Consider the following 27,503-nt stretch of genomic DNA (forward strand, 5'->3'; position numbering starts at 1 on the left):
AGTAACGATGGTGCCTGTCCGGACCTGGATTATTCTGCTTTCCAACATCTGGGGATTACCGGCACGCGACAACTTGAAGTTGTAATTATCTCTTGCTATTGTACTATTGTCCGTGTCGTTATTGCCAATAAAATTTTATAGGGTAGAATGAAATTTCCAAAACTATATATACTGTAAGATCACTTTAAAAGCATACTAATAAAATTTGATGACATAATTAGAAGTATTTTGTTGACAATGCCGAATTGGTTTTTCGTATTAGGGTCATTGTAAACTTGTAAGCCACGTCGCGTGCCTACAGAATTTCCTGTGTTGCCCCAGGCAAACGGTCTTTGGCGGTCGTACATGTATAATTTATGGTTTTAGAGTTTTGCGGGTTGGGTTCTTTGACTAAAGTTGTAAAATATTATTCGTATGTATTTAAAGTGATCTTAGTATACCTACCTGCTTCCTGATTTAATTCTTGTAATATATTTTTATAGTAAGTATATATTGATTCATAATAATTTTATGTATGTTTATTAATAAAAGATATGTATCTACAAAAATATGTGAATACAAAATTTTAAGTAAGTTGCATCGCGGCGCCTGCTCTCTTAGAACAAACCCTGACTGGAAAACCATAACAACGAGAATTTATCTTTTGATTCCCGTTCTCACTTGCCAATACTTTACACTCCGTATTGGTTATTTGACGGATATGTAAAGTGATTTTGACTTTATTAATAACATTTATGAACGCTATTTACCTTAAAATACATCCTTGTTCACATTTATGTGTGTATAAGCAATTTTTGACTGTTCGATATTTTAGAGATCCTTATCTAAGGGTGTGTAACCCTTCTCCCTTTTCATCCAAAAACAATGATTGTTAATTAAAGAGATGATAAAATAAATGTGTGTTCGATATCAAACAAGCAAGTCTTCATTGTTAGTTCATAAGCTTCCGTCCAGATCCGAGACTGCGCGGGGTGATGTCCTGGTAAAGCTTCGCATGGACTCCGCACTCCGCAAGCTCAGTTTAAACCTACTGCATTGACGAAGTGTGTCGCTTCAGCGACCTAAACATCACTACTGATATTGTAAGTTTCTAGTGCCTTTTAACTGGTGACTCTCTAATTAGATGTTCATAGGTAAGATAAAAGAATATTTCAGTAGGTTTAAGCGTTCTGCCAAAATACATATCGAGAAGAGTGAATAAAAACCTTTTACACAACAATAATAACGTAAACAACATAGTTGTCAAGACATTTTTTTACTCCCTGATGTTTTGAATTTATACCGGCATGAGTTAGTTTCTCAAAATTTACTAAATGAAAGGAAAATACCCGATACATTCATACCTTTGGAATGCCATACTAAAAAACATTAAAAACGGTGCTAATTGAGTGGTTCTTGTTTTAAATCATTTACGTAAAAATTAGTTTATTATATAAAGACTTTATTATAAACAGTGAGCATTAAAAAGATTGACCATAGTAAGTAAATTAGTCATGACTTATTTGGAGTGTTTACAGAAACATCCACGTTAAAATTGATCGCAATTGTTTTATTGATCTTTTCCTTTTTCCAATTTAAGAAGGTTCATTGGTATTACTACATTATTCAGGTATAATTAATATCATTAATGGCAAAACAAAACAACTTTTTATTCTAAATACTATCTAGGTCATGTCGGCCATATCGTTCCGCCAATCTCGAAGAGTAAGAATTGGGTAGGTGACCTTACTAAAATAAAGGAACTACTACTCTCTTTATAATAATTATTAATTGATCTTACACAACTGATAAGAGATTTCGGATGTATTTGTTAAAGTTTCATTGACACTGATTTTCTAGTGTGTATCCCCATTTCTAATTTATTATTATATTATATTATATTTTTTGTTTGTTGTTATTGTGTTTTAAATGGATACTGACCTTTAATTAAAAATATTTGTTTTGAAAATAGATTTCTAGACAATTTAACTTTTGATTGATCATATCGCTTTTGAAACAAAAAACATACAATATTTCATAAATGAAAATTATTGTTGAAACATTCAAAACACAAAAACGGTTATGTGCGCAAAATTGAACTACATAAGTATTTATTATAAACATAAATAAATGCCTACACAATATCAATATCCTTGAAACGAACTGATAAAACTTTAAAGTTTTATTAAACGGTAACCAGTAATTAAAGCGACGTGTACATACGAAAATGCACCATTACATGTAATAGACGGTTCAAATTTCATTGTAGCAATTAACCACTGACGGTTTTTAAAATGATGTGAAATGTCCTTCTACAATTAATGCTCTTCCCTTTATGGGTTGTGTAGATACGCGTGCAAAATTTCTGCACTTGAAAATTATAAAGCACCCGCATGCTCTTGAAAAAGCTTAATCAAAAATCCTCCAAGCTGATTAGCTTGAATGACCTGAAAGACAAGTTAATAACAATAAGGTTTTTACTGCAATGTCACTCTAACAACAAGAAAACAGATAACTTATTAACTGCTTGTAAAATGCAGGAACGTTTTCTGCGTGAAAAGGTTTGCTGGAGTCAGTATCGATTTCCACCTGTATGTTTTTATGCACCCCTGCGTACTACGTGATGACCTAGCGGGGTAGGTCGAGCTCACCTCGCAGTATTTATTTACAGGAAAAGTTGAAGACAACGTTATCAAGAACATATGACTACGATTTTACAAAATATCAACGGGGAGCAGGCACGAGATGTTTGATTATAATAGTTCTACCGTACAAATTTAAACAGTTTAGTCCAATTTACCAACGGATCCGAGGAATTTCTGTTATGTGAAACGGAACGCATGAAAATGGTTCAGATCTATTTTTATTTGAGTTGGCAGATTGCAGAGTTCTTGTGTATACATCTAATTTTAGCAAAAATCTTGATCAGTCATTTCGTTTATTTTCACTGTGATTTAAATTTAAAATTAGCATGGATGACTTACCATTATATTGAACCAGCTACAATATTTTGTAAAAATGGTAATAGATAATTGGCGAAACTGCGTACTACCACAAATATTTTCACGTATTGTATACCTATATATATTTAATGGTTTTTTATTTGTTTTTGACGTTTGGCATTTTATATTTTAACAAGTACATTCTCATAATTTGTAACGTTTTACCTAAGAATTTTACACTAGTTGCGTCGTAGATTTCGGAATTGTGCCAAACGCCGATAATCACAATATTGTTATCCACTGATTTAAAATGTCTATCTCATTTTAATTGAATGAAAAAAGAATTTACAGCTATCTCAAGATTTTTTTATAGTGTCCTTCTCAAACTATATAGATGCAAGAACAACGAACGAAACTTATAAAGTTCCTTAGGAACAAAGGATGACATCCACTTGTATTGATTCGGAGTTAGTTTATGTGAGGTACTGTCTGAATAAAAAATTACATATGAAAAATCGAATAAACAAGAAAAAGTCGCTCGAAAATTTTATTATACCTTAAATATGTTGTAGCAATTCTGACGAAACCGGAAGTGAAGTTTATTTATGGTTTTAAGCGGAACCACAATTTTTTACACTTTTCCGAGATTTTTGTTTTATAAATAAAATTTGATTATTTCATTTTTTTTTTACAACTATCGCGACCAAACAGCTTATTATTTTTTTAATTTGTATCACTTGTTCAATGAAAACTATCATGGTTTGCAGAAAGATTTGTAAATAATGTACAATCAAAAATGGTAACTATAAAACAAGAAGTGACTCAAGGATCTGTTCTGGATCCATTATTATATCTTACATAAATAAATTGAAAAAAAAACAGTTTGTGTCAATTTTAACGTTTTCAAAAAATACAAATCTTAAGTTATATAAATAAGTATAACAGAAAACCGCAAAATCAATCAAAACAACGGAAGCAAACTTCTAGATTTTATAATTGACGCCAAACTTAAATGGTCTTTACATAGTAATCAATTAGCAAAAAAGGTTTAGATTTATGCCAGACAGGTAAAACTCCGCTGCCTTATATATATCTTGAAAAACTAGGGGTATTGAAATTCTGTAAACACCATTAGCTTGAAGAGGGAAGCTTCAATTTGTACATTGTAAATATGAGATATATACAGGTAGGTGTTCCAGTTAAAACTTAGCGGCCTTACCTCTTGAAAACAGATAGATATATAAACATTCTCTAAATGCCACTATTTTTAGTTTGTAAGGGAAAACTTAATTTAGTATAATCCGAATATATGGCGTCGACGTTGCGACGCATGCCTATATTTTTTCAATTACTTTTTTTTTAACGAATTCTGATAGATGACGATTACATTGATAAGCAACAAAACAACATATAAAAATTAAAGTTGGGTGAAATAAAGGACTACCACCATTTTAGGACAGTTCCAATATATGCTAAAATAACTGCTTTTGAAACAGATTTTGTTGATTTTAAATTAAAGTGTGAGTGCTTTCATTTTTTTACGTTTAATAGCGCCTACAGAATTTCAATATCTCTAACCGCTTTCAAGATATAAGACTGCGGAATTTCAAGTGGACCACCTGTATATGCCATCGGCCTCGCGATCCAAACTATTTTTTTTTTAATTGTAACATACAGGGTATTTATGAAATGCAACGACAAAAAAAAACTGAAAATTGGTCTGGATGAGTAGATATCATTAAGAAAAAAATGTTGTAATAAAAGTGTTTTAGTTTTCGAAATAAAACTGATTGAAAATTTGGTCAAAATAGTATGTACGCTACTGAGTTAATAGTGATTAAAAAGATAATGTAGTTACTAAGAAAAATGTACCATTGCAGGTGCATTGTAAAAATAAAAAAAAAAATTATTTTCATTGAAGTCTAAAAATTCCGTCAAATTTATTGTTTAAAATGGCAGCTTTTTCGAATGCCGAAATGACCAATATGGTCTTGATTTACGGAAGAGCATTTGGAAATGCTCATAAAGCGCAGCGTCTCTACCAGGAGGAATTTCCAGTCCCAAGATTGCCTCATCACACAACATTTAGTGCCGTTGTTCAACGTCTCAGGGAAAACGGAAAATTTCAGCCAAGTTCGACGGATCGTGGTAGTGAAAGAACCGAACATGTTATAGACGTGCTACCAGAAATACTAGAAATTGTGGAAGAAAACCCAAGCATAAGCATTCGCAGATTATCATACAGATTAAGAGTTTCTACGTTTGTTGTGTGGCGAACCCTAAAAGAACAAGGGCTTCACCCATACCGCGTGCAATCCCTTAAACCCGAAGACCTGCCTCTGCGAGTGGTTGCTGCAAAAAAATAGGGAGCAACCAGACTCTGTGCAGAAGCTTTTGACCACCGACGAGACTACTTTCACAAGAGAAGGAGTTTTTAATTCTCGTAATACTCATATTTGGTCTGATGAAAATCCGCATGCCATACGGGAAACTCATTTTCAAGACAGATTTTCAGTAAATGTCTGGGCAGGCATGGTTGACGGCGGTTGCGTATTTAGATTTTTTAAGCAACGATTTAGGACCACTTTTGGAAAATGTACCCTTGAATGTTCGTAGGGATCTATGGTACCTTCATGATGGGGCCCCTACACATTATGCCGTAGAAGTGCGGGAATGGTTTGACCGAAACTTTCCAAACAAATGGATTGGAAGGAATGGACCTGTGTTGTGGCCACCTCGTTCTCCCGATCTCAATCCCTGTGATTTTTTTTATGGGGTTACATGAAGCAGGTAGTTTATCAAACTCCAGTGAATACGGTACAAGAGTTGACAAATCGCATTCTATAAATATTGCTGCCCAGATTAGAAATAATCCAGATATGGTTAGAAGAACACAGCAGTCGTTATTAATTCGGCGAGCAGAAGCATATGTGCAAAATAGAGGCCGTCATTTCGAAAACTTGTAGTAGTTTGTTTAACGTTGTGTTAATTTTATTCTTTATTTTTATTTTGATTAGTAAAGTTTAGTTGGTTATCGTCGTTGAAAAGTCTTATTTCTTATTAGTAGTTTCTTTTTGTTAACTATGCTCATTCATTAATAAGTCTGTACATAACTAGAGAAAATGACAACATCCTGAAAAAGAACACGCAAATGATTACCTATCACGTCAGAATTCCAATGGAACCAAAATCGGCGGACCACTGTCCAGAACCGCGTTCTTATAAGAACTGAAAAAACCACAACGGAACGCGAAAAACGTGAAAGAAGACTAGTGGTTTGCCGGCCCTCGTTCTAATAGGACCTCGACGCAAGAAAAATTAAGTAAAAATGACTAATTACTACCATTTAAAATCATTCTTTACTCCAAAATGTTTAAACATCCAGTTCATATTGTTTCAAAGTGATTGTTTCTGAAAAAATACTTTTGACTTTTTACTTGAGATTTTTCAAACTTCACCTTTCGTTGTCAGTTTTTGGTTGCTATGTTTTTACAAAACGTGAATGAATTGAATCTGATAGCACCTCTTACAGTGGCGCGAATATAGCTTGGATAAAGGGTAAATTTACTTTGCAACTTTTGATAATCCAACAGGAGTTTTTTTCGTTCCTTATGCTCTCGGGAATCCCTCCAATGTTTTTGTCGGTGCATTTCGCAAACACCCCGTATACAAATGCGACAAGAAAATCTTGGACGTCAATATCATTTCACGAAGAGTGAACCATCTTTCAGTATTAGAACTCTATTTTTTTAGTTTTACAATTTTTGAAACTGCGTTCATGGGGGCGACGTCGCATTTATACTTCAAACGTCAAAGTGACAATAAAGCAATCATTACATTAAAATTTTCAAAATGACAGAAAATTGACCTCCAAGATTTTCTGGCCGGGGTTGTAGGTTTTTCCGCTAATTTTGAAAAATCGTTAAATTTCAATTAAAATTATGTATATACAACATTATTTGATGTTAAGTAGAAGGGTATATGTTTGTAAATACATCTGCTTCCATGACAATATGAAGCAAGTATCTCATCATTTAGATACTTTATATAATTTACATTTAAAACAATTACAACATATAATAGTATATTAAAGTATAAGTGGATATTCAGGTAGTCTAAAACACGCGCGATTTTTCGAGCACGAAGGCGCAGTAAAAAGTTATTCGAAACTTCATAGTCTTGATCATAAAGTTAAAGTCAGTTTTACATGTTACTTTGGATGTATCGTTTATTTTACTATAATGATTATTATCTCTGAACTACAATAACATAAAATTTATATCAGCTTATATATAAAACTCTTCCCAAGTCATATTTGGAACTCGGTTATGTACAAGGACTATTATTTCTTTGTGGTAATTTTGATCATAAAATATAGGATTAATAGTAACACTATGCATTTCAAAATTTCAAGACAACTAAATGAAACATAATTGCTAACAAATAGCACATTGTAAAGAAATTTTCAAAACACAAGCACTATTGCATCTCAATGCTTATTTTAAAATCAAAAGATATATATTTGTTATGATAACATGAACAACTTTATTGGGGGTAGAAATTTTGATTAGTATCCGTAATACACAAGCCATCTTATTACTGTCTTACCAAAACTTCATAAAAGTTTGTTATGTAAGTAGTATTACTCAATTGCGTTGTATAAAATATTTGTGTTACATTATAGATATAGAAGTTACTATAAAAGAAAAATAAAATTAGCAAAATTAAATTTTCTAATTTTTGAAAGAAACTGTAGCTGTTAACTTGTATTTCAGGAGCAAGGGAAGTATGTCAGACTTCAGTTTTTGTTTAATTCATATAATACAATGTTGTAATGGATTTTTACTTCCCGAGCGTAAGCAAAGGAAGTATTGTAATCGAGTCCGTCGGCCGACTCTCTACTTTTACGTTTTCTCGATCTTTCATGACCCCTAGAAGACGAAGAAATAGGTCTCCCATTTCCGTCTGTCTGTCCGTCTGTCCGTCCGTCTGTCCGTCTGTCCGTCCGTCTGTCCGTCTGTCCGTCCGTCTGTCCGTCTGTCCGTCTGTCCGTCCGTCTGTCCGTCTGTCCGTCTGTCCGTCTGTCCGTCTGTCCGTCTGTCCGTCTGTTGTCCCGGATTTTTATTAGACAGATAATCTCCGAAAGTACTCGACCGATTGTTGTGAAATTTTGTACTTATATTAAGAATATCATGTAGATGGTAAAACGCTAACCAAAATTTGTCGAATCATCCTGTAGGAGATGAAAAATTTTAAACAAAAAGCACATTTTTTTTTTTGATGTGTGTGAGGGCGTTACATTATTTCTTTACCAGTTATCCACATGATCAAACGTCAGATTTTAATATAACATAAATTATAAACTCACTTTTAAGTCGTCAGTGTTGATAGCTGATTAATTACATTTATAGCCTGGTCAGGAGGGCTGGTGTCGAGGTGAATCGGTCATTACAACAATTATGCACCCTGTAAAATGCAATTGGGGATGTGAGCCATCGATTCCTAAAGTCGATGTGGCGAATTTGCTAATTGGGTGATACTCTTTAATAGCGAGTCCGTGTCATTTTGATTTATCATCAGTCAATAAGTTTGGTACTACTTTATCATGAATATGACTGCTTTAATTAACAATTATTTCATCAATGAGCTCTGTCCAAGAGGTTGGAGTCACAACGGTCGAAATTGTCCGGTACGGAGTGTGCAATGAGTACTAAGGGAAAAACTGAAGACGCACGAAGTACTCGCTCTCGCTACCGACAACAGGGTACAGTACTGAGTCGTGCAATGGGCGAAGGGAAATGAAGGCGCACGACGCCCCGCTCCAGTTACTGTCCCAGGACTAGTACCAAAGAGTGCAAGGACACCAAGGGAAAAACTGAAGACGCGCGAGGTGCCCACTTCGATAACTAGTCCTTTGACCACAAGGCATCAGGATTGATGCCCGCACCGTATCTGCCTACAACAGACACATCCGCCACAACGGATTTTATTCTGGCGCCTGCGACAACAGGCGCGTCCCGCACCAACGGGCATCCGCAACAACGGATAACAGGTCCCGCTACAACGGGCGTCCGCGACAACGGACAAAGGTATCACAGGAGGGCGGACAGTCTAATTAAATTAGCTCGACATGTCAAGGCTCATTTCATCACTTTTACTATTGCAATATCTCTCAGAATTATGTTAACATTATTTGACAACTGACTCGGTACCACTTATCAATAATCATGTCAAATGCAACAACAACAAGGAACGGACTCACCAAATCACAGTAGATAATCCAATTAGCTTTTACAACAATTAACAATGCAGGTTACACCTTAGTGCAATCTCACTCACATCACCCCTAAGACCGATAACTCAGTGATACACTCACCTCAACACTTTTTGATCAACCGCAACACGTAATATTAAAATCGTCTTAACCGGTACGCGTCCGTTTTAAAACTGAAATCTTTATCCAGGCCTTTTTAGTTACACCCTCTCGAAAGAAACACAGTCAACCAATCAACCCCAATCAGGTCTATTTTTTTGGGTCACACATGTGGTTTCTGTTTTCGCCTGTGACTGCGATAATCTCAGATTTGTCTCGCTCAAGTGTTAAGTCGCCGGACCACCTGCACCCCTGCATCGCAGGCCATTAGTAGGCGTGTGAAAGGGCATAGGCCATTCCCCAGTTTCTGGGAAATATATATTTTTACGAGCCCCAAATTAGCATGAAACTCTTAACTGCATGCTTTTACACCCCAAATATAAAAAAATATGAAGAGAAACACATGTTAAGTACAAACCTATCTTACAACTCGGCCATCCTGCGAACAACTCGCCCCGAGTTGCCGTTGTGGTGTTTAATTCGAGTGTTGATCGCCATCGGATAAAACCACACCGTCCTCGCCACTTTCGCTATCGGTGGCATCGGAAATGCCTCCAGGTGGGCACCAGGGTCTCATCCGATCGACAGCGATGACTCTGTCGTAGCCGGCTTTATTTCTTGTCCGATGTGACTTCTCCATGTCCTGCACCACATACCGGTCGTTTGGCAGGATCGACTTCACGACCATGGGTCCACTGTAGGGTGGTATTAATTTCCGACTCGTCCCGGACGTTGTTACGTTCTTCGCGATTAGTACGAGATCACCTTCTTTATACTTTCTCGCCTTTTTTCGTCGTTTATCAAAATGGCGCTTTTGTTGTTCTTGATTTTGAGCAATCTTTGCCGCAGCCTCTTGTCTGGATGTAACAAGATCGGTCAAGATCGACGATATTTGCGAAACTTCATCGCGTAGCGTCATGTCGGTACTGTTACGAGGCGAATACCCCAATAACAGTTGGCTTGCTGTTTTGCCTGTGGATTTATTTACGACATTATTAATGGAAAATTGAACGGCTCTAATCTGTTCGTCCCAGCGATCTTCCTCTAATGTGGATGTCAGCAACGACGCTAAGATCGTTCGGTTGAGTCGTTCAACTTGTCCATTTGCGCGTGGCGTCGCGACTGCGTTTTTAACGTGTCTAATCTGGTTTTGCTCACAAAATCCGCGGAACTGACTGGATGTGAATGCGGTACCTTGATCAGAAATGACTACTTTCGGTACTCCGTAAGTAGCGAAAATATCTTTGAAGTATTCGACAACAATTTTCGTTTTCGTTGATTTCACCGCACGGAGAAATACAAATTTGGTGAAGGCGTCAATTCCAGCAAGAATATACACGTTTCCCTTTCGGGACTTTGGGAACGGACCCAGATGGTCGATGTGGACGGTGTTTAGTGGTTCCGCTGTTTTCTTTATGGGATGTAGAAAACCCTCTTTTTTCCCGGACGTACGTTTATTGTATAAGCAAGGTATACAACACGAAATGTACTGCTCCACGTACTTTCGCATTCTGGGAAACCAATAATGATCTGATATGCGGTACAGTGTCTTTTCGACCGCAAAGTGACCGAAATCATCGTGGGCGGCGCGAACAATTTGGTGTCGCATACCCCTCGGAACAACCCATTGGATTCCTCTCGCGGTTATGCGATATACTCGTCCGTCTCTTAATGTATAGTTTTTGTAAATGTCTTTCTCCTCGTCGGTTTCTGGAGGCTTAGTCAGAATTTGGTGGATGCGCCGAACTTTCTCGTCCGTCAGTTGGCCCGACAACACCCAATCCGCCTTTTCAATGTGGAGTACGCTCTCCGATTTCTTCTCTTCCACCGGATTTCTGCTGAGTGCATCAGCATGCTTCATCCGGTTTCCAGGCCTGTACTGCACATCGAAAGTGAACTCCTGCAGTTGGAGCCACCACCTCGCAATTCGGGGAATAATCTGTTTCTTTGTGCTGGTGGCTTTCAGCGCGTTACAGTCCGTTACAACCGTGAAACTCAAACCTAACAAATATGATCGGAACTTCTTCAGACTTTCGACCACTGCCAGAGTCTCCAACTCATATGAGTGATATTTTCCCTCAGCCTCGGTTGTTTGCCTACTGAAATATGCCACAGGATGCAGGCGCTCGTCGGCCTGATATTGCAGTAAAATTCCTGCCAACCCCAGCGCGCTGGCATCTGTGTGCACCTCCGTACGTTGTTGTGGGTCGAATAGCGCTAGCGTCGGTCTCGTGATCAAACTTTCCTTTAATTTACCAAACGCTTCTTCCTCCTGCGTGTCCCACCGCCACGGTACCGCTTTTCTAGTGAGATTCGTTAACGGTTTCGCCAGGGCGGCGTAATTCTTAACGAAGTGACGAAAATAACCCGTCAATCCAATAAACTGTCGTACTTCGTGGACAGATTTCGGCGTCGGAAACGAATCGATCGCACTGGTCTTGTCTTTACCTGGTCTGACTTTGTTATTCTCCACGTCAAAACCGAGGAAGGTGACTGACGTCGTCAGGAATGAGCATTTCTTGAGGTTTAGCGTTAACCCTTCCTCGCGAAAGAGTTCTAACACCTGCCTCAGGTTTTTCAAAGCTTCGTCCGTTGTTTGTGCGTGTAATAAAACGTCATCCAAATAAATGGCAGCGGAGGCGGAGGCAGGTCGTAACAATTTATTCATCAGCCTCTGAAATGTTCTCGGGGCATTTGTTAGGCCAAATGGCATCCTGTTGTACTCGTATTGACCGAACGGTGTCACGAAAGAAGTGTATTTTTTGGACGCTTCCGTCAATGGGATTTGGTGGTACCCCGACTTAAGATCGAGACTCGTAAAGTAAACACCGCCCTGCAGTCGATCTATTTGATCGTCTATTCTTGGTAGAGGGTGATTGTCCTTTACTGTGCGGGCATTCAGCTTTCGATAATCGATGCATAGGCGCTGCTCGCCATTTTTCTTCTTGACAAGTAGGACAGGGGAGCAGTAATCGGAGTCCGATTCACGGACAATGTTGTTGTCCAAAAGTTCCTGTACGATGTCTTTCACCGCCTCTTGTTCCGCTCGCGCCATCCTGTAAGGACGGTACGTGAACGGCTGATTATCAGACAACTGAATTTCCAGTTGTGTTGATTTTGCACAACCAATTTCGGCGACCGATGTGGCGAAACAACCCCTGTATTCGTCCAGTAGGTCATACAATCTTTGTCGGTCCTGATTATTCACCGTTGGGCCAATTGTTACCTCCTCCCGGAGAATTTTTGGTAGCTCGTGTTCTGATACCGCCATGACGTTATTCCCGTCGGACTCCTGCGGCTTGCACGGCCATGCCCGTGCGTAAATTTCGTTCGTTTTAAAAGCGATCTCGTTGTCGGATAAATTCACGCACGGCAAAAACGTCGGTTGATTTTTAGTGCAACGGATTACAGTGCTTGGCACACAATATTCGTACCCTTCCCGCGGTCTCATCGCAGCCTCGATGAAGAGGTCGCCTTCAAAATCTCCTGGTGACACTGCGATATGACCAACATGATTGGCAGGCACGGCACGCGATTGGGTCACTCGTAGTGCGATTTTCTGACACTCCGGTTTCTCAACCACTTTCGTCGGGTCGAGCGTCGTAAATTGTAAGCTCGTATCATCCTTTATCGCGTAAACTCCCGGCATTTCGGTGAAATTTCTGCCGACCAGCAGGGGTACTTGTTGTGCATGATCGGGTACAACATACATTTTTATCTGTTGTTGTACCAGATCAACCATCAGCCTCACTTCTGTCGACCCGATCGCCGTAGTGATGCCGTCACCGTACCCCCGGAGTTTTACGGCGTCTGCTTTGTTCGGTTTTAGTCCCAAACGTTGCGCCTCCGTAAGTCTAATTAAAGTGGATGAGCTGCCCATATCGATGTACGCCGTTGCGAGTTTGCCGTTAACGAGGACTTCTTTATAAAATTTGGTGTTGTGGGGATCGGAGTTTGCGTCGGCTAGTCACGCGATTGGTTTTGCTGCTTGCGTATCCTTTTTCTTACGGAAGCAGTTGACCTCTAAATGACCCATTTTCCGACAGTACGTACATCGTACTGGATCCGCGGTTTCGTGGGGCCTCCGATCCGGACAGTGTTTGGAGTAGTGACCGTTTTTACCACAATGGTAGCAATGAGTTGACGAACTCTCCGACGTTCGGTTTCTACTCGGCGTAAAACGTTTTGGTTTCTTATGGAAGTGCGAATGGCTCTTCGATGTCGACGGTCGTGGTGTCGTGGACACGTCATTGATTGCCGCTAAATAACGAAACAGCGACTCCGGCGTTTGATGGTTACCGGCTGTCGCTCCCGTCTTAACGACAACATCATCGATGCCACCAATAATGCAAGCTACCGCGTCCGCTCCGTAAATCTTGCAGGCCGTCAGCATCGCGTTCTTTTCGTAAAAGTACTTTGCGTACGTTTCCTCCAGGCGCTTTCGGCGGCGTATCATATTCGTCAGGTCATCGTAAAAATTGCGCCTGGACGGGAACGCACTTTTTATACGCTCCTTCCATTCGTCCCACGACAATTTTAGAGTAGGTTGTCCCTTGAACCACGTCTCGGCCAGCCCGCGAAGTTTTGATAACGCATAATAAATCGTGGCGTCTTCAGGCCACTTAAAAATCTCGCTCAACTCATCGACCTTGTTACACCAGGACTCGGCATTTTGCTCCCGGTCATCTGGATTAAAATAAGGCACCACTTCGCCCTTTGTCGGATAAGACGGTCGACTATTGCCCGCTTGTTGAATGAACGTCGTCATTACTTCGGTCAACCTGTCTATCGAGCTCGTTGTTTCGCGAGATTCGGTGCGCGAAAAATGATCGCTCGTCTGAGGGGACGGAGATTCCCGTGACTGTTGACGACGAGGGCGACCCATTCTGATTTATTACTAAATAAAATAAATAGTCAATTTTTACCTATTCAATGTGACTCACCTCGAGCACCTGTTACACAAATTTTGGGAGATTGAAAGTCTGACATACTTTATTAACAGATCCTAGCCAACTCAAATTAAAATTGTTTTACACTCTGACGACGACAATTTAAACTAATGATCTATTCATTCGGACACATGAGTGTCAGATCCCACTTCTGATAAATTATGTAGGAGATGAAAAATTTTAAACAAAAAGCACATTTTTTTTTTTGATGTGTGTGAGGGCGTTACATTATTTCTTTACCAGTTATCCACATGATCAAACGTCAGATTTTAATATAACATAAATTATAAACTCACTTTTAAGTCGTCAGTGTTGATAGCTGATTAATTACATTTATAGCCTGGTCAGGAGGGCTGGTGTCGAGGTGAATCGGTCATTACAACAATTATGCACCCTGTAAAATGCAATTGGGGATGTGAGCCATCGATTCCTAAAGTCGATGTGGCGAATTTGCTAATTGGGTGATACTCTTTAATAGCGAGTCCGTGTCATTTTGATTTATCATCAGTCAATAAGTTTGGTACTACTTTATCATGAATATGACTGCTTTAATTAACAATTATTTCATCAATGAGCTCTGTCCAAGAGGTTGGAGTCACAACGGTCGAAATTGTCCGGTACGGAGTGTGCAATGAGTACTAAGGGAAAAACTGAAGACGCACGAAGTACTCGCTCTCGCTACCGACAACAGGGTACAGTACTGAGTCGTGCAATGGGCGAAGGGAAATGAAGGCGCACGACGCCCCGCTCCAGTTACTGTCCCAGGACTAGTACCAAAGAGTGCAAGGACACCAAGGGAAAAACTGAAGACGCGCGAGGTGCCCACTTCGATAACTAGTCCTTTGACCACAAGGCATCAGGATTGATGCCCGCACCGTATCTGCCTACAACAGACACATCCGCCACAACGGATTTTATTCTGGCGCCTGCGACAACAGGCGCGTCCCGCACCAACGGGCATCCGCAACAACGGATAACAGGTCCCGCTACAACGGGCGTCCGCGACAACGGACAAAGGTATCACAGGAGGGCGGACAGTCTAATTAAATTAGCTCGACATGTCAAGGCTCATTTCATCACTTTTACTATTGCAATATCTCTCAGAATTATGTTAACATTATTTGACAACTGACTCGGTACCACTTATCAATAATCATGTCAAATGCAACAACAACAAGGAACGGACTCACCAAATCACAGTAGATAATCCAATTAGCTTTTACAACAATTAACAATGCAGGTTACACCTTAGTGCAATCTCACTCACATCACCCCTAAGACCGATAACTCAGTGATACACTCACCTCAACACTTTTTGATCAACCGCAACACGTAATATTAAAATCGTCTTAACCGGTACGCGTCCGTTTTAAAACTGAAATCTTTATCCAGGCCTTTTTAGTTACACCCTCTCGAAAGAAACACAGTCAACCAATCAACCCCAATCAGGTCTATTTTTTTGGGTCACACATGTGGTTTCTGTTTTCGCCTGTGACTGCGATAATCTCAGATTTGTCTCGCTCAAGTGTTAAGTCGCCGGACCACCTGCACCCCTGCATCGCAGGCCATTAGTAGGCGTGTGAAAGGGCATAGGCCATTCCCCAGTTTCTGGGAAATATATATTTTTACGAGCCCCAAATTAGCATGAAACTCTTAACTGCATGCTTTTACACCCCAAATATAAAAAAATATGAAGAGAAACACATGTTAAGTACAAACCTATCTTACAATCCCCACCACTAAAGCGATGACGTCACTTCAAAATTGTACATAGTAAATGGGTTTTCAATTGTATAAAATAACATAGTCCTACACATGTAGTTTACAACTCTGAATCGACTTTTCACCCGAAACGTCCAGATTTTTGGAAAAAAAATCAAAATTATAAAACAACATTTTGAAATTTAATTTTTAATCTGCTAACCAGAATGCTTTGAAATGTTGCAGATGTTTTAAGGCTATAAAGAGCATCATAAATCTTTAGTCAAAAAATATTTGCTTATCCCCTCCAAAAACTTGATGACGTCAGCTCAAAAGTTTGTGGAATAAATCATATCTAAAATGTACAAAATATGATGAGTCTGTACTTGTGATCTATCACTCCATTCATATTTTTTGGATTTGCATATACAGGGTGACTCAAAAAAATTAATGAATGCGTAAATATATTTTATTGATTTAATCAGGAACTACAAAACCGAATGCTCTGAAATCTTGCAGATGTTTTAAGGTCATAAAGAGCATAATAAATGTTTAGTCAAAATATATTTGCTTATCCCCTCCAAAAACTTGATGACGTCAGCTCGAAAGTTTGCCGAATAAATCATATCTAAAATGTACAAAATATGATGAGCCTGTACTTGTCATTTATCACTCCATTCATATTTTTTGGATTTGCATATACAGAGTGACTCAAAAAAATTAATGAATGCGTAAATTTATTTTATTGATTTAATCAGGAACTACAAAACGGAATGCTCTGACATCTTGCACATGTTTTAAGGTTATAAAGAGCATAATAAATTTTTAGTCAAAATATATTTGGTTATCTTCTACAAAAAACTGATGACGTCAGCTCAAAAGTTTTCCGAATAAATCGTATCTAAAATGTACAAAATATGATGAGTCTGTACTTGTGATTTATCATTCCATTCATATTTTTGGATTTGCATATGCAGGGTGACTCAAAAAAATTAATGAAGGCGTGAATTTATTTTATCGATTTAATCAGGAATTACAAAACCGAATGCTTTGAAATCTTGGGAATATTTTAAAGTTATTATAAGCATGGTAAACTTTTGTTCAAAATGTATTTGTTCATCCCTCCTAAAAAAATTGATGACGTCACCCTTAAATTTTGCTGAATAAATCCTATCTAAAATGCAAAAAATATGATGAGTTTGTACTTGTGATTTATCATTCCATTCATATTTTTTAGATTTTCTTAAGAGGTGGTTCAAAAGAATTAATGAAGTCAATTTATTTTATTGATTAAATTAAAGGCAACACTTATTATTAGTATTACACCCCAACCAACCCAATTTGGTAGACACAAAATTTGTTAAAGGAAAAACTCGGTTGAAACATAAGGGTAGCACGCTTATTTACATCGACTTTAACATTACAGACCTGCATTTGTTTTATGCGTTCACTTGATTCCGCGAATGTGAAATAGACATGTTTATAATCAACCAATTGTGAATTTCACCGTCAAGAATTAAAATAAAACCCAATGTTTTATATAATAAGCGGAAGTCGAAGCAATAAAACCGACGGTCGTTTTGTTTACAGTTTCTGTGTTTGGCTCTCACGTATGCTGTTACGCCTGTCATCTTAAATTAACAATGTTTATACATACACGATTTTCAGTTGCCTCTGATACGTAGGTATACGTGAGTAAATTGTTTCGTTATTTTATTGATTATTACAAATCAATATTCAAACGACCCAATTCATTTTCCCGAAAATTTGAGAATATAATAATTTTATTCTTAGTATTACACTACATCTATCCCAACTGATATACGTGTCCTTGCAAAAATGTTGATGACGTCATCGCAATTTTTTTTTAAATTCCCACTACAAAAATGTAATGAGAAAAAAAAACACAATAGGCATGCAGTCGTCAAGTTTCCGACAGCGAGGGAAGTACTGTCTAAACTCTTTAGACCAATTTTTTGTATTAATGCTTCTAGATAGAAGTACTAATACTTTTATATTCGACGAACTGCAAAATGCCAAAGGAAAATTGGTCATAATGAAAGTATCACAATATATCTCTTATCAGCTATAGGTTAATAGGCATATTATCACTAGAAAAATCTTCATTACCTGTAATAAAAACGGACATACCACTATCATTTTAATGGTGTCACAATATATGTCCAGATTGTCTGCTGTTACATATTTTGTTATTTAGTTTTTTTTTTATTATTACGTACAAGTCTAAATAGATTTTAACTAACTTGAGTTTCGTATATTACTACATGTCCGTTTTTCCTACGTATTTATGTTATGTTGATAAATTAACAAGTCCAGTGAAATGAATCATTATATCCGAATCCAAACCTTCACTACTTTGTGTAATATAAAACCACGATAAGCAGCACAGTTTTATTTAGTCAGAACGTAATGTTTGTCATTGGTATATTTCTGTAAATATACAAATAACTAACGATACGCAATGCATTTTGCCATTAAAGAAGGTAGGGTCCTGAGTGATTATTGACCTGAAAATACTCTGTGCGCAACGTAGGGTCTGGTCTGCAATAAGACGTTTAGCATTTGAATAGGCACACCTGAATTTAGCATATAATATAAGTAGTGCGTACAAAGAGAATATATCTAAGTGAGGAACTTTTTTTTTGTTTATATAATCCAAGGCTGCAGATGTATGAGTAAAATTTAAGATGAATGAAATAATTTGTGCAGAATCAAAATACATATATAACATTGTTTCTAAAATTATACCAATCGGCTTTAATGTTTTTTATTACTTCTAAAACTAGCGATAACTACTTATGACTTTTTTATGGCCTAGGATTTTGATATTAAAGTATATTACTGTACATCTTGGAATTAACAGAAAACACTTTGCATTATCGTCAGTGTGACACCACAAAGTGTGTGTTCAGACGTACTAAGTTCAAACTATTGTTTAAAGTGTATAATTACTTAGTTCTAAATTAGAATCACTTTCATTCTACGGGGTAGTAAAATCAGACAGTATTCAAAAATATGTAATTTAACACCGAAATCTTTAGAAATGACGTGAACTCGTGGTTACACTCAAGCATCGGAAAAGTAAAGTTTATAATAAATCTTCTTATATAAACAAGCTTAAATATTACATTTTTATCTTACTGATAAACTATTCGTCTGCCATGGACTCTAGAGTACGTAACTGCAAATTTCTTACACGTTTCAATTTTAAGTTAATATGAGAAACAATTATTCTTCTATATTATGAACGTTTGGCATCGGTAGCCTAATAATTAAATTAAAGAGCAAATATGTATTGCCATAACAATCTTATCTTTTTATGATGACGTTGACACAATTCTCTTTTTATAGTGATTAAACATACATATTAATTATAAAAGCCATTTTCTTTTCGTAAATATTTATTTTCAGTAGACCGACAAAGAGTATGCGTTAGAACGTCATTGATACAGAATAATATATTATTAACTAATCTGGTTTTCTGTTACACATTAATTATTGTTATCAATTATCACTTCTCTGTGCTTCAATTATTCTCATCAGTTATCACTTTACAATTTTTATTTACTTCTAACATATCACGGTAGTATGTTAATTAAAGTCCTTAATTTTGGCGCGTGGTTAACATGTGCATATGCTCCAAGAAAATGAATAAATATTTTAAACTTTACAAATGGTTTGAATTAACGTTAATTTAAAAAAAAACTTATCATAAAACACACCTAGTACGATGAGAATGATGGCGAAATACTTGTAAAATAGTAAAAAAGTTATAAAGAATTGTCTCATTTAAGATGTAATCGCAATAGATTGCATACCATTTTTTCTACTATTTCTTAATTTTGATAAATTGTTACACGGATATAATTTGTCGAATTTGAAATTAAACACACTGTACCTACAATATACAATAAAAAACAAAAGCTTTTTTTTTCAAAACAAAGTGTTGCTTTAAAGAAACATCCTTAGGCAGGGTACTATCTGTAAAGAGTCAACTGCAAATAATATCTTTACTTCCTGAGCGTAAGCTAAAGAAGTATAGTAATAGGGTCCATCCACGAATCGTTGCTTTCAGGGTTTCTCGATGTTTCATAACCCCTAGAAAAAAGTGATCTCCGTTTCCGTCTGTCTGTCTGGGGGCTATGTTGAACTACTGGACCGATTGTAATCAAAATTAGGCTAATCATCCCCATCACCAATGGGATGACGCCATCTCCAAAATTTACAACAATTTTTTTTTATTTTATAAAATAAGGTACTCCTGAACTTATGGTGTATTAATCCATGTTGTTTTCACTCAAGTCATCCAGATTTTTGGAAAAAAATGAAAATTATATAATATCATTTTGTAATTTAACTTTGAAACTCCTGAACCGAATGCTCTGAAGTCTCACAAACGTTTCAAGGTTGTCGTAATAATGGTAAAGCGTTAATCAAAATTTATTAATTTATGCCCTTCCAAAAATTGATAACGGCATCTCAAAATTTTGCCGAATAAATCCTCTCTGAAATATGCAAAATATTATGGCTCTATACTTGTGATTTATCAGTGCACTCATAGTTAGTGGAATTCTTTATACAGGATGATTCAAAAAATTTAATGAATGAGGCAATTTATTTTATTGATTAAATCAAGAACGACTTACCTATGTTCAGGAAAATTTGGAGTTTACAGTACTGTTATTATTAGTATTACATTGCGTCTATCCAAATTGATATACGTGTCCTTGCAAAAATGTTGATGACGTCATCACAAAATTTTGTAATGGAAAAATTCACTTTAAACAAACTCGTAGCACGCTTCTTTATCTTTATTTTAACATTACTTACATATTTTTATTTTAATTTAATAAAATCAAAACTTAGAATTTTTAAAATCTGGTTGTACTTCAGGGGAAGTTCTCTCGGAATAACCTTCGACCAACTTTTTATTTTATTTATGTTTCTATTTTTCTGTGATCTGTGCACATAATTCTTAATCCGCCGATTTAATTTTCTTGAAATTCGTAGGTCAAAGTAATATAATCTTTGTGTTTGCATCATCGACCGATGCATATAAACGGCAATTGTTTATCCTCACGAAAATTAAATAAGTCTTTGCTGAAAAATACACTCTAAGGTGTATATAGAAACAATTGTAATTCAGATACCTACGTGGGAAGTTCTGAGCAAAAAATTTGACACCAACTTTTACTGAACTATTATTATCTATTTCTTTAAGATCTAGCAGTTTTTATTAGTCATTCATTATTAAGGCTTGTAAAACTGGATGGTCAGATAAGTCAGTGTGTAAAAAAAAAATTATAAACTTTCAGTGTTTTTCATGTTGTCGTTTTTTTTTCCTTTCTATTATTGAAAAAAAGGCGTAGAAGAAAGTTGTACCTTTTGTAACAAGCGTTGGCGGCTTCTTTAACAAAATTTATGTCTGCTGTTTACCATTCATCTACGTTGTTTATACATACTTACTTTTATGCTGATTACCTGCAGAGTACGCAGTGGAACTGAGAAGATCTAATATGATAATTATCAGATATAATATTAGATTATAATTTAACACGAATTTTGTGTTCGTATTTTTAACAACTTTTTATCAGTTGCAAAATATAAAAACTTAGTAGCGCTTGGTATAGAGACAATTGTGCAATTTGAACTTATAACTTGCGTAAATTTGTCAACGTACCTATATAACGATTACTTATCTTTATTTGATCTCTACTATATCCAAGAAAACATTTGTGATTATGATTCATATTCAGCAAAATAAATGGTTTATCTAACTATCACGCACTGTAGTTTTATCTTACCATTACCGTATAGCTTATAGACAAAAAACGTGAAATTTATGTTTACTGTTTAGTTAAAAACTTACTGTTGATAATAATTATATTTGTAGAATTATAGATAGGTAGATAAAATGAATTTGTTTATAAACAACATAAATGGCATTCACAGTAAAAATACTTTGTTACATTTTATCATCCAAAATTTTACACTTTATGTGAAATTACGGCGTGTGTTGTTTTCGCTTAACAGATAATACAAAAAAAAAAAGAAAAACATAAGACGTGATACTATAATAATAAATTACAATTACAGTATCACCACATACTTAACACAAATTTTTATAAGGGTATATTAAAAATTTTCATTAACAGCACAAAACGACAACAAAGTAGGTACATACTATATCGAAAAAAAGTTTCAATTTCGACTTAAAATTTTCACTATTATTTAATTTTCTTGTATACCGCAATTAATTTATGGAACAAATTAAAAACAGTGTTAAATATTTTTCAGTCGAACTGCATGTAGCGGGAAAATTTCAGATGATTTTGTAGAGTTCCGACGTAAAAAATGTTCAAAAAACCATCGATCACGTGACTTATGCAGCAATTTATGATGAGTTTCCCATTATTTTGAATACAGAACAATATCTCAAAAAACTTAAATTTTAAGATAATACATCTCACGTTTCCGTCTATTTGTCATCTGACGTCTGTTTGGGATTTTTCATTAGCATTACACAGATAACCTCCATTATGTTGTCTTGTGAAATTTGACTTGTATTTTAGGAATATCGTGTAATGATGAAACGCTAAACCAAAATTGGTCTAATCATACCCATCAACAATTTGGTCACATCACCTTAATATTTTGTAAATACGAGTAACATAAAATAACTACACATATTTGTGACCACTTTGTTGAACAAATTTGGTTAACAAATTACAATTTTCTTATTATTTTCCGAAGTACTTATTGTCACAGAATCCATCCGTCAAACGGCTACTTGCGTGTTTTATCGACATTTCATGACCCCCAGAGAATGAAAAAATTGGTGTCCCATTTCCATCTGTCTGGTCTATCGTCTCTGTCGATATTTATTATGTCCTACACTACATCGGATCATCCCCACCAACAATTTGATAGCATCACCTCAAAATTTTAGATGGTAAATATTATTTAAATTTTATGATGTAACATACTCATATACTTGTAATTTACGAATCGCCTTGACTTTCTACCCTCCGCTTCCCAATTTTCCCAAAAAAATCAAAGTTGTATAACAACATTTAACTTAACTGTAAAACCGAATGCTCTGAAATCTTGCAAAGTTTTAATGTTATCGTAGGCCTAGTAAATTGTTAATTAAAATCTATATATTTATGCTCCCCAAATATTTGATGACGTCATTTCAAAATTTTTTTGTTTGGCTATACAAGGTTTTCTCGACGTTTTATAATCCCTAGTGTACGAAAAAATAAATCTCCCATTTCCATCTGTCTCTCTGCCTGTCTATCTCTCATGTCGAGTTTTATTTTAAGATTATCTGTCTAAATCTTCGAAACTAGCGGATCGATTCTTGTCAATTTTTGTATGTATGTTAGGAATATAACGCTAACCAAAATTTGTTTGATCATCCCCAGCAATAATGAGATAATGTTATCTCCAAATTTTACAAAAGTAAATGTTACTTAAATTTTATAAAATACGATTACTCCTACAATTGTAGCTTATGAATCCCCATGACTTTTTCCGTTGACGTCCAGAAAAATAAATCAAAATTATGTAAATTTTAAAATTTAAATTTGAAACTGCAAAGAAGAATACTCTAAAATTTTGCAAACTGTCAAGGTTATCGTATGCAGGTAAACCGTTAATCAAAATCTGAAAAAAAGTGCAAGATCGAATTTTATAATTTCTTCAAAATTAGCGTTCGACTGTACTTCAAGGGCGAGGGAAGTTCTGTAGAAATAACCTTTAAGGTTATAGGTACAGAATCACTAAGAAATAATTACTTAATATGAAGCAGGTTACTCGGATAAGTTGGATTTGTTGGACTTTACTTCAGGAGCCGGGGAAGTTCTATGTAAAGAAATTTAGACCATTTTTTTTAATATCAATTAGAATATCGATCATTTGTAATTAGTCTAGAATATAACTATCAGGAGCTTTAGTTGTCACAATTTAATAAAGTTCCTAAAAAATCGATAAATTCCAAGGAATAAAATGGAACAAAAGATGATACTAAGGCTAATTTTAACGGCAGGTTGATAAACGATTTTTAGGTACCTCACATTATTAAACAATTTGGAAAAACAATGTGTTGCATTTATTACTTACTAGTTTATTAGACACCGAAGAACGTCGGTATTTGTTAAAAGTCCAACATAATTTCTTTATAAGTATACACATATAAGGTATATTTTATATATTTTTACTTATCGTTTTTAGAATGTACATAATATAGTCAAGTGGTTTTAAATGATTCATTATATACATATATCTATATATTTCATTTATTACGTAGGTCTATAACATATTATGCAATATTCTGAATAGACATAATATTCCATTTATTTAATTGAAAGTCAAATCACTGAATTATAATTTTAATTATTATTTTCATCAAAAATTAAATTATATGTAGCTTTCGATAAGAAGTAACTAACCATAAATCATACACATTAATTAATAATAATCATTTTAGCAGATGAGCTATATTTTTATCTCTTTTTTTATCTCTTTATCAACTGTTATCGCTCAATTAGCACTTCCCACCAACTTTCGAAATTAAAGCTAACTGGTATATAAACTCTCCTAGTTTACAAGTTCATTTAATCACAACACCCACTACCTTCAATTGGCCCAAAATTTAAAAAAAATAAGAAAGTTTACTTGTCCACAGATTTTACCAAAAATGGTGATAGTAACAAACGAACCATATGCAGAAACAGAACCAATGTTAAATGCAGCAACTTCAGAAGAAACCTCTGAGGAAATAAAATTTAGAAGAAATTCTTATGCGGAAGCGTATAAGAATATTACTAGGTAAGATTTCAATGTGTTTTGACCTGCCCATCTTAAAATAAATAAAAAAAAACAGTTGCAGGCATTTAAGTGATTTTTTCCGATTTCAGTTCGATGAAAGCGGACCAACTCCAGATAGAGGACCCTAGTCTGGCATGTAAACTACTATCGACAGCAGTGAACCTAAAGAACATGCCTCTAGCAAAACAGTGCATTGAAATCCTTGACAGAAAACTGGACAAAAGTAACGTCCTGTCCATATTTGCACATCTATCCCAGTGTAAAATGCCATGTTCAAATCCTAACGACTTCGAACCATCAGCTCCCCCCATCGTGGAAAATGAAAATCTCCGAGATAAAGACTGGGTTCAAGAATTAACAGACAACCTGCGACATAACTGCCTTTTGGAAATTGATAAGAATGCGGATTACGTTTTGAAACAAAACGAAATTTTGGATCTGTCGTATTCTGATCTGTTAGCTATTATAACAAGAGACACTTTAGAAGTGAAAAATGAATGTTTGGTGTATGCTACAGTGTTGAAATGGGCGACAAAAGAGTGTCACAGGAGAACTCTGCAGCCCCACCTAGTAAACATCAAGGCTGTGGTTCGAGATCTGCGGTATGCGCCAAGATATGGACTTATGTCGAAAAAAGAATTTTGTAGTAGAACTATATACGGAGAAAAAGGGCCTACGCGAAGTGACATCCTCGAAGAAAAAGAGTGGAGAAAAATACAATTTTTCATCAAAGAAAAGAGTAAAAACAGGCCGGTAGAAGATCTACCACATAAAATGTCGCAACCAAGAGTACCAGGTACGGAAAAACCAAAACTTTTGAGTTCCCAAAGCAGTATTAGAGCAATGGATTGCCCAGTAAAAAGTAAAAATACTCGCTGCACTAGCAGCACAACTTGTGACAGGTTTCTTTTGAATTTTTTGACTTGTTGGTCCGCCATTTTCGATTAAAATATTGTTAACATCTTCAAAGTATTTTTAAAAGCACTTGTTCATAACTATTTCGAAGAAAACCACTAGCCACTTTTTGTTATGATGTATTTATTAAGAAAAACTACGTATTAATTAAACGACGGCTGAACTATCGAAATATTTTAGATTAAGATATTTACTATGTGATTTCTTTTTTAGCTTTAATTGACTTATATGTTTTCTACATGAAATGTTAATTTAGTACTTAATAAGTACTTTTGTTGTGTTCACTATTTAGTTTTTGTCTGATTTTGTTATTTTAGATCTGTGATGTGTTTCTAGTTGTAATAATACGTACCAAAAGTTAATTATTTCTTTTATATATTTTTAGAACATCTCGTTTAAATCATAATTTAGGCTGGGCCTAGGCTTGTTTATAATAAAGGTTCTATCACTGTTGGAATTTAAATCAATTACTATATAAATGTATTTTATGATAAAAAAAAAAGTTCAAATGATAGGTGAGATGTATTGTACTAGAATTTGAAGTGTTGTTACCATCTGTTTCAGCAGATGACGATGTTGACTGGTGAAGTAGGCCACTTTTATTAGTTGTAACAATATTTTTAGTAAAATTTGATTGCCATATTTTCTTGCATAATACACGTATTTCTGTATACCTACTGACTGTAAAACCAATTAAATCATGTGATAAAATTGCACCCTTTATTTAGTTAACTAACACCAAATGTTGGTATTGAAATAATTTTTTTTTTCTATCAAGTAAGACAACATTTTATGTTTCGTTTTTAGAAAAATGTAATCATTTGCAGCCAAAAATTAGAATTATTATCGGCAGAAGTAAGTGGATTAACAAAAATGCATAATGCGTAAGTATTTAATAATCGTTTTCGTGTTTAATGTATCCGCATGCGAAAAAAATCATTTTCTCCAGAATGTTACTTCTTTGAGATAAAAACATAATTAAATACCAGTTCATTAAAAAGTTAAGTTAATAGATTGAATAAAATTTCGAAACTTTTTATTGAAAAATGATATTTTCAAACTATTTTTCTTTGGAATTATTCTTACTTCCTTTTCTGTTAATATTACGACACAAAATGTATCATTACATACAATATAATCGCTTGTACTCAACCTGACAAAATTTACGTGATGACGTTCATGGCCACAGTAAGGCACGCTTTTAATTTTTCAAATAAAAACCGTACCATTATTTCTCAAGATACAAAAAGTTATATTTTTTACATAATGTTATATCTCATACCTTAAATATATGTATATACTAATTTACAGTAATGCAGTGATAAAGAATATTATTGCATTAATCAGCTAAGAAACCCGATACTCCATAAACAATAGTTGACATTTGATAATATCATTATTGTTAAAATCATTAATACTTGTGGTCAGTCTCAAAAATAGTACCATCATAAGTCAAAAAAGTATTGCTTTAAAAGATTTGAGTTAGACACACATATTTCATCTTTTTAAATGATGGCTAATGGAAGTACTATTCCAACGACGAATTTGTGTTCGTCTGTAGGTTTGCTGAAATTTATTGAACAGACAGTGTCTAAAACTTCTCACTCTGATTGTGCAGTACACCATTCACCCCCTCGTTCCTACTACACAGATATAAATTTGAAACAACTAATTTTACAATTATTTCAGAGACTACTCTTTAAACTACCTTTAAAAAAATTATGCTAAGATGTTAACACTTTTAATATAATGATTACAGAACACCCTGAGTTGTGCATATTATTTGAGATC

At 35.4% G+C, this 27,503-nt stretch overlaps 1 protein-coding gene across 2 annotated transcripts; it reads left to right on the top strand.

Annotated features, from left to right (window-relative positions):
* Positions 1–1,020: 1,020 nt before the first annotated feature.
* LOC135143123 (uncharacterized) lies at positions 1,021–26,426 on the top strand. 2 transcript variants are annotated; one of them, XM_064074986.1, is made up of 3 exons: positions 1,021–1,133; positions 24,655–24,797; positions 24,887–26,426. In XM_064074986.1, the coding sequence occupies exons 2-3, from the start codon at positions 24,667–24,669 to the stop codon at positions 25,743–25,745; spliced, it is 990 nt and encodes a 329-aa protein (XP_063931056.1). In that variant the 5' UTR covers positions 1,021–1,133; positions 24,655–24,666; the 3' UTR covers positions 25,746–26,426. The 2 variants fall into 2 exon arrangements, with proteins under 2 accessions (XP_063931056.1, XP_063931055.1); XM_064074985.1 differs by lacking the exon at positions 1,021–1,133 and adding an exon at positions 22,789–22,917.
* The last annotated feature ends 1,077 nt before the right edge of the window (positions 26,427–27,503 follow it).

This window comes from Zophobas morio, unplaced genomic scaffold (genome assembly GCF_036711695.1).
Source record: "Zophobas morio isolate AGI-343-1 ecotype UQ-CSIRO unplaced genomic scaffold, CSIRO_AGI_Zmor_V1 ptg000058l, whole genome shotgun sequence".
Taxonomy (NCBI): domain Eukaryota; kingdom Metazoa; phylum Arthropoda; class Insecta; order Coleoptera; family Tenebrionidae; genus Zophobas; species Zophobas morio.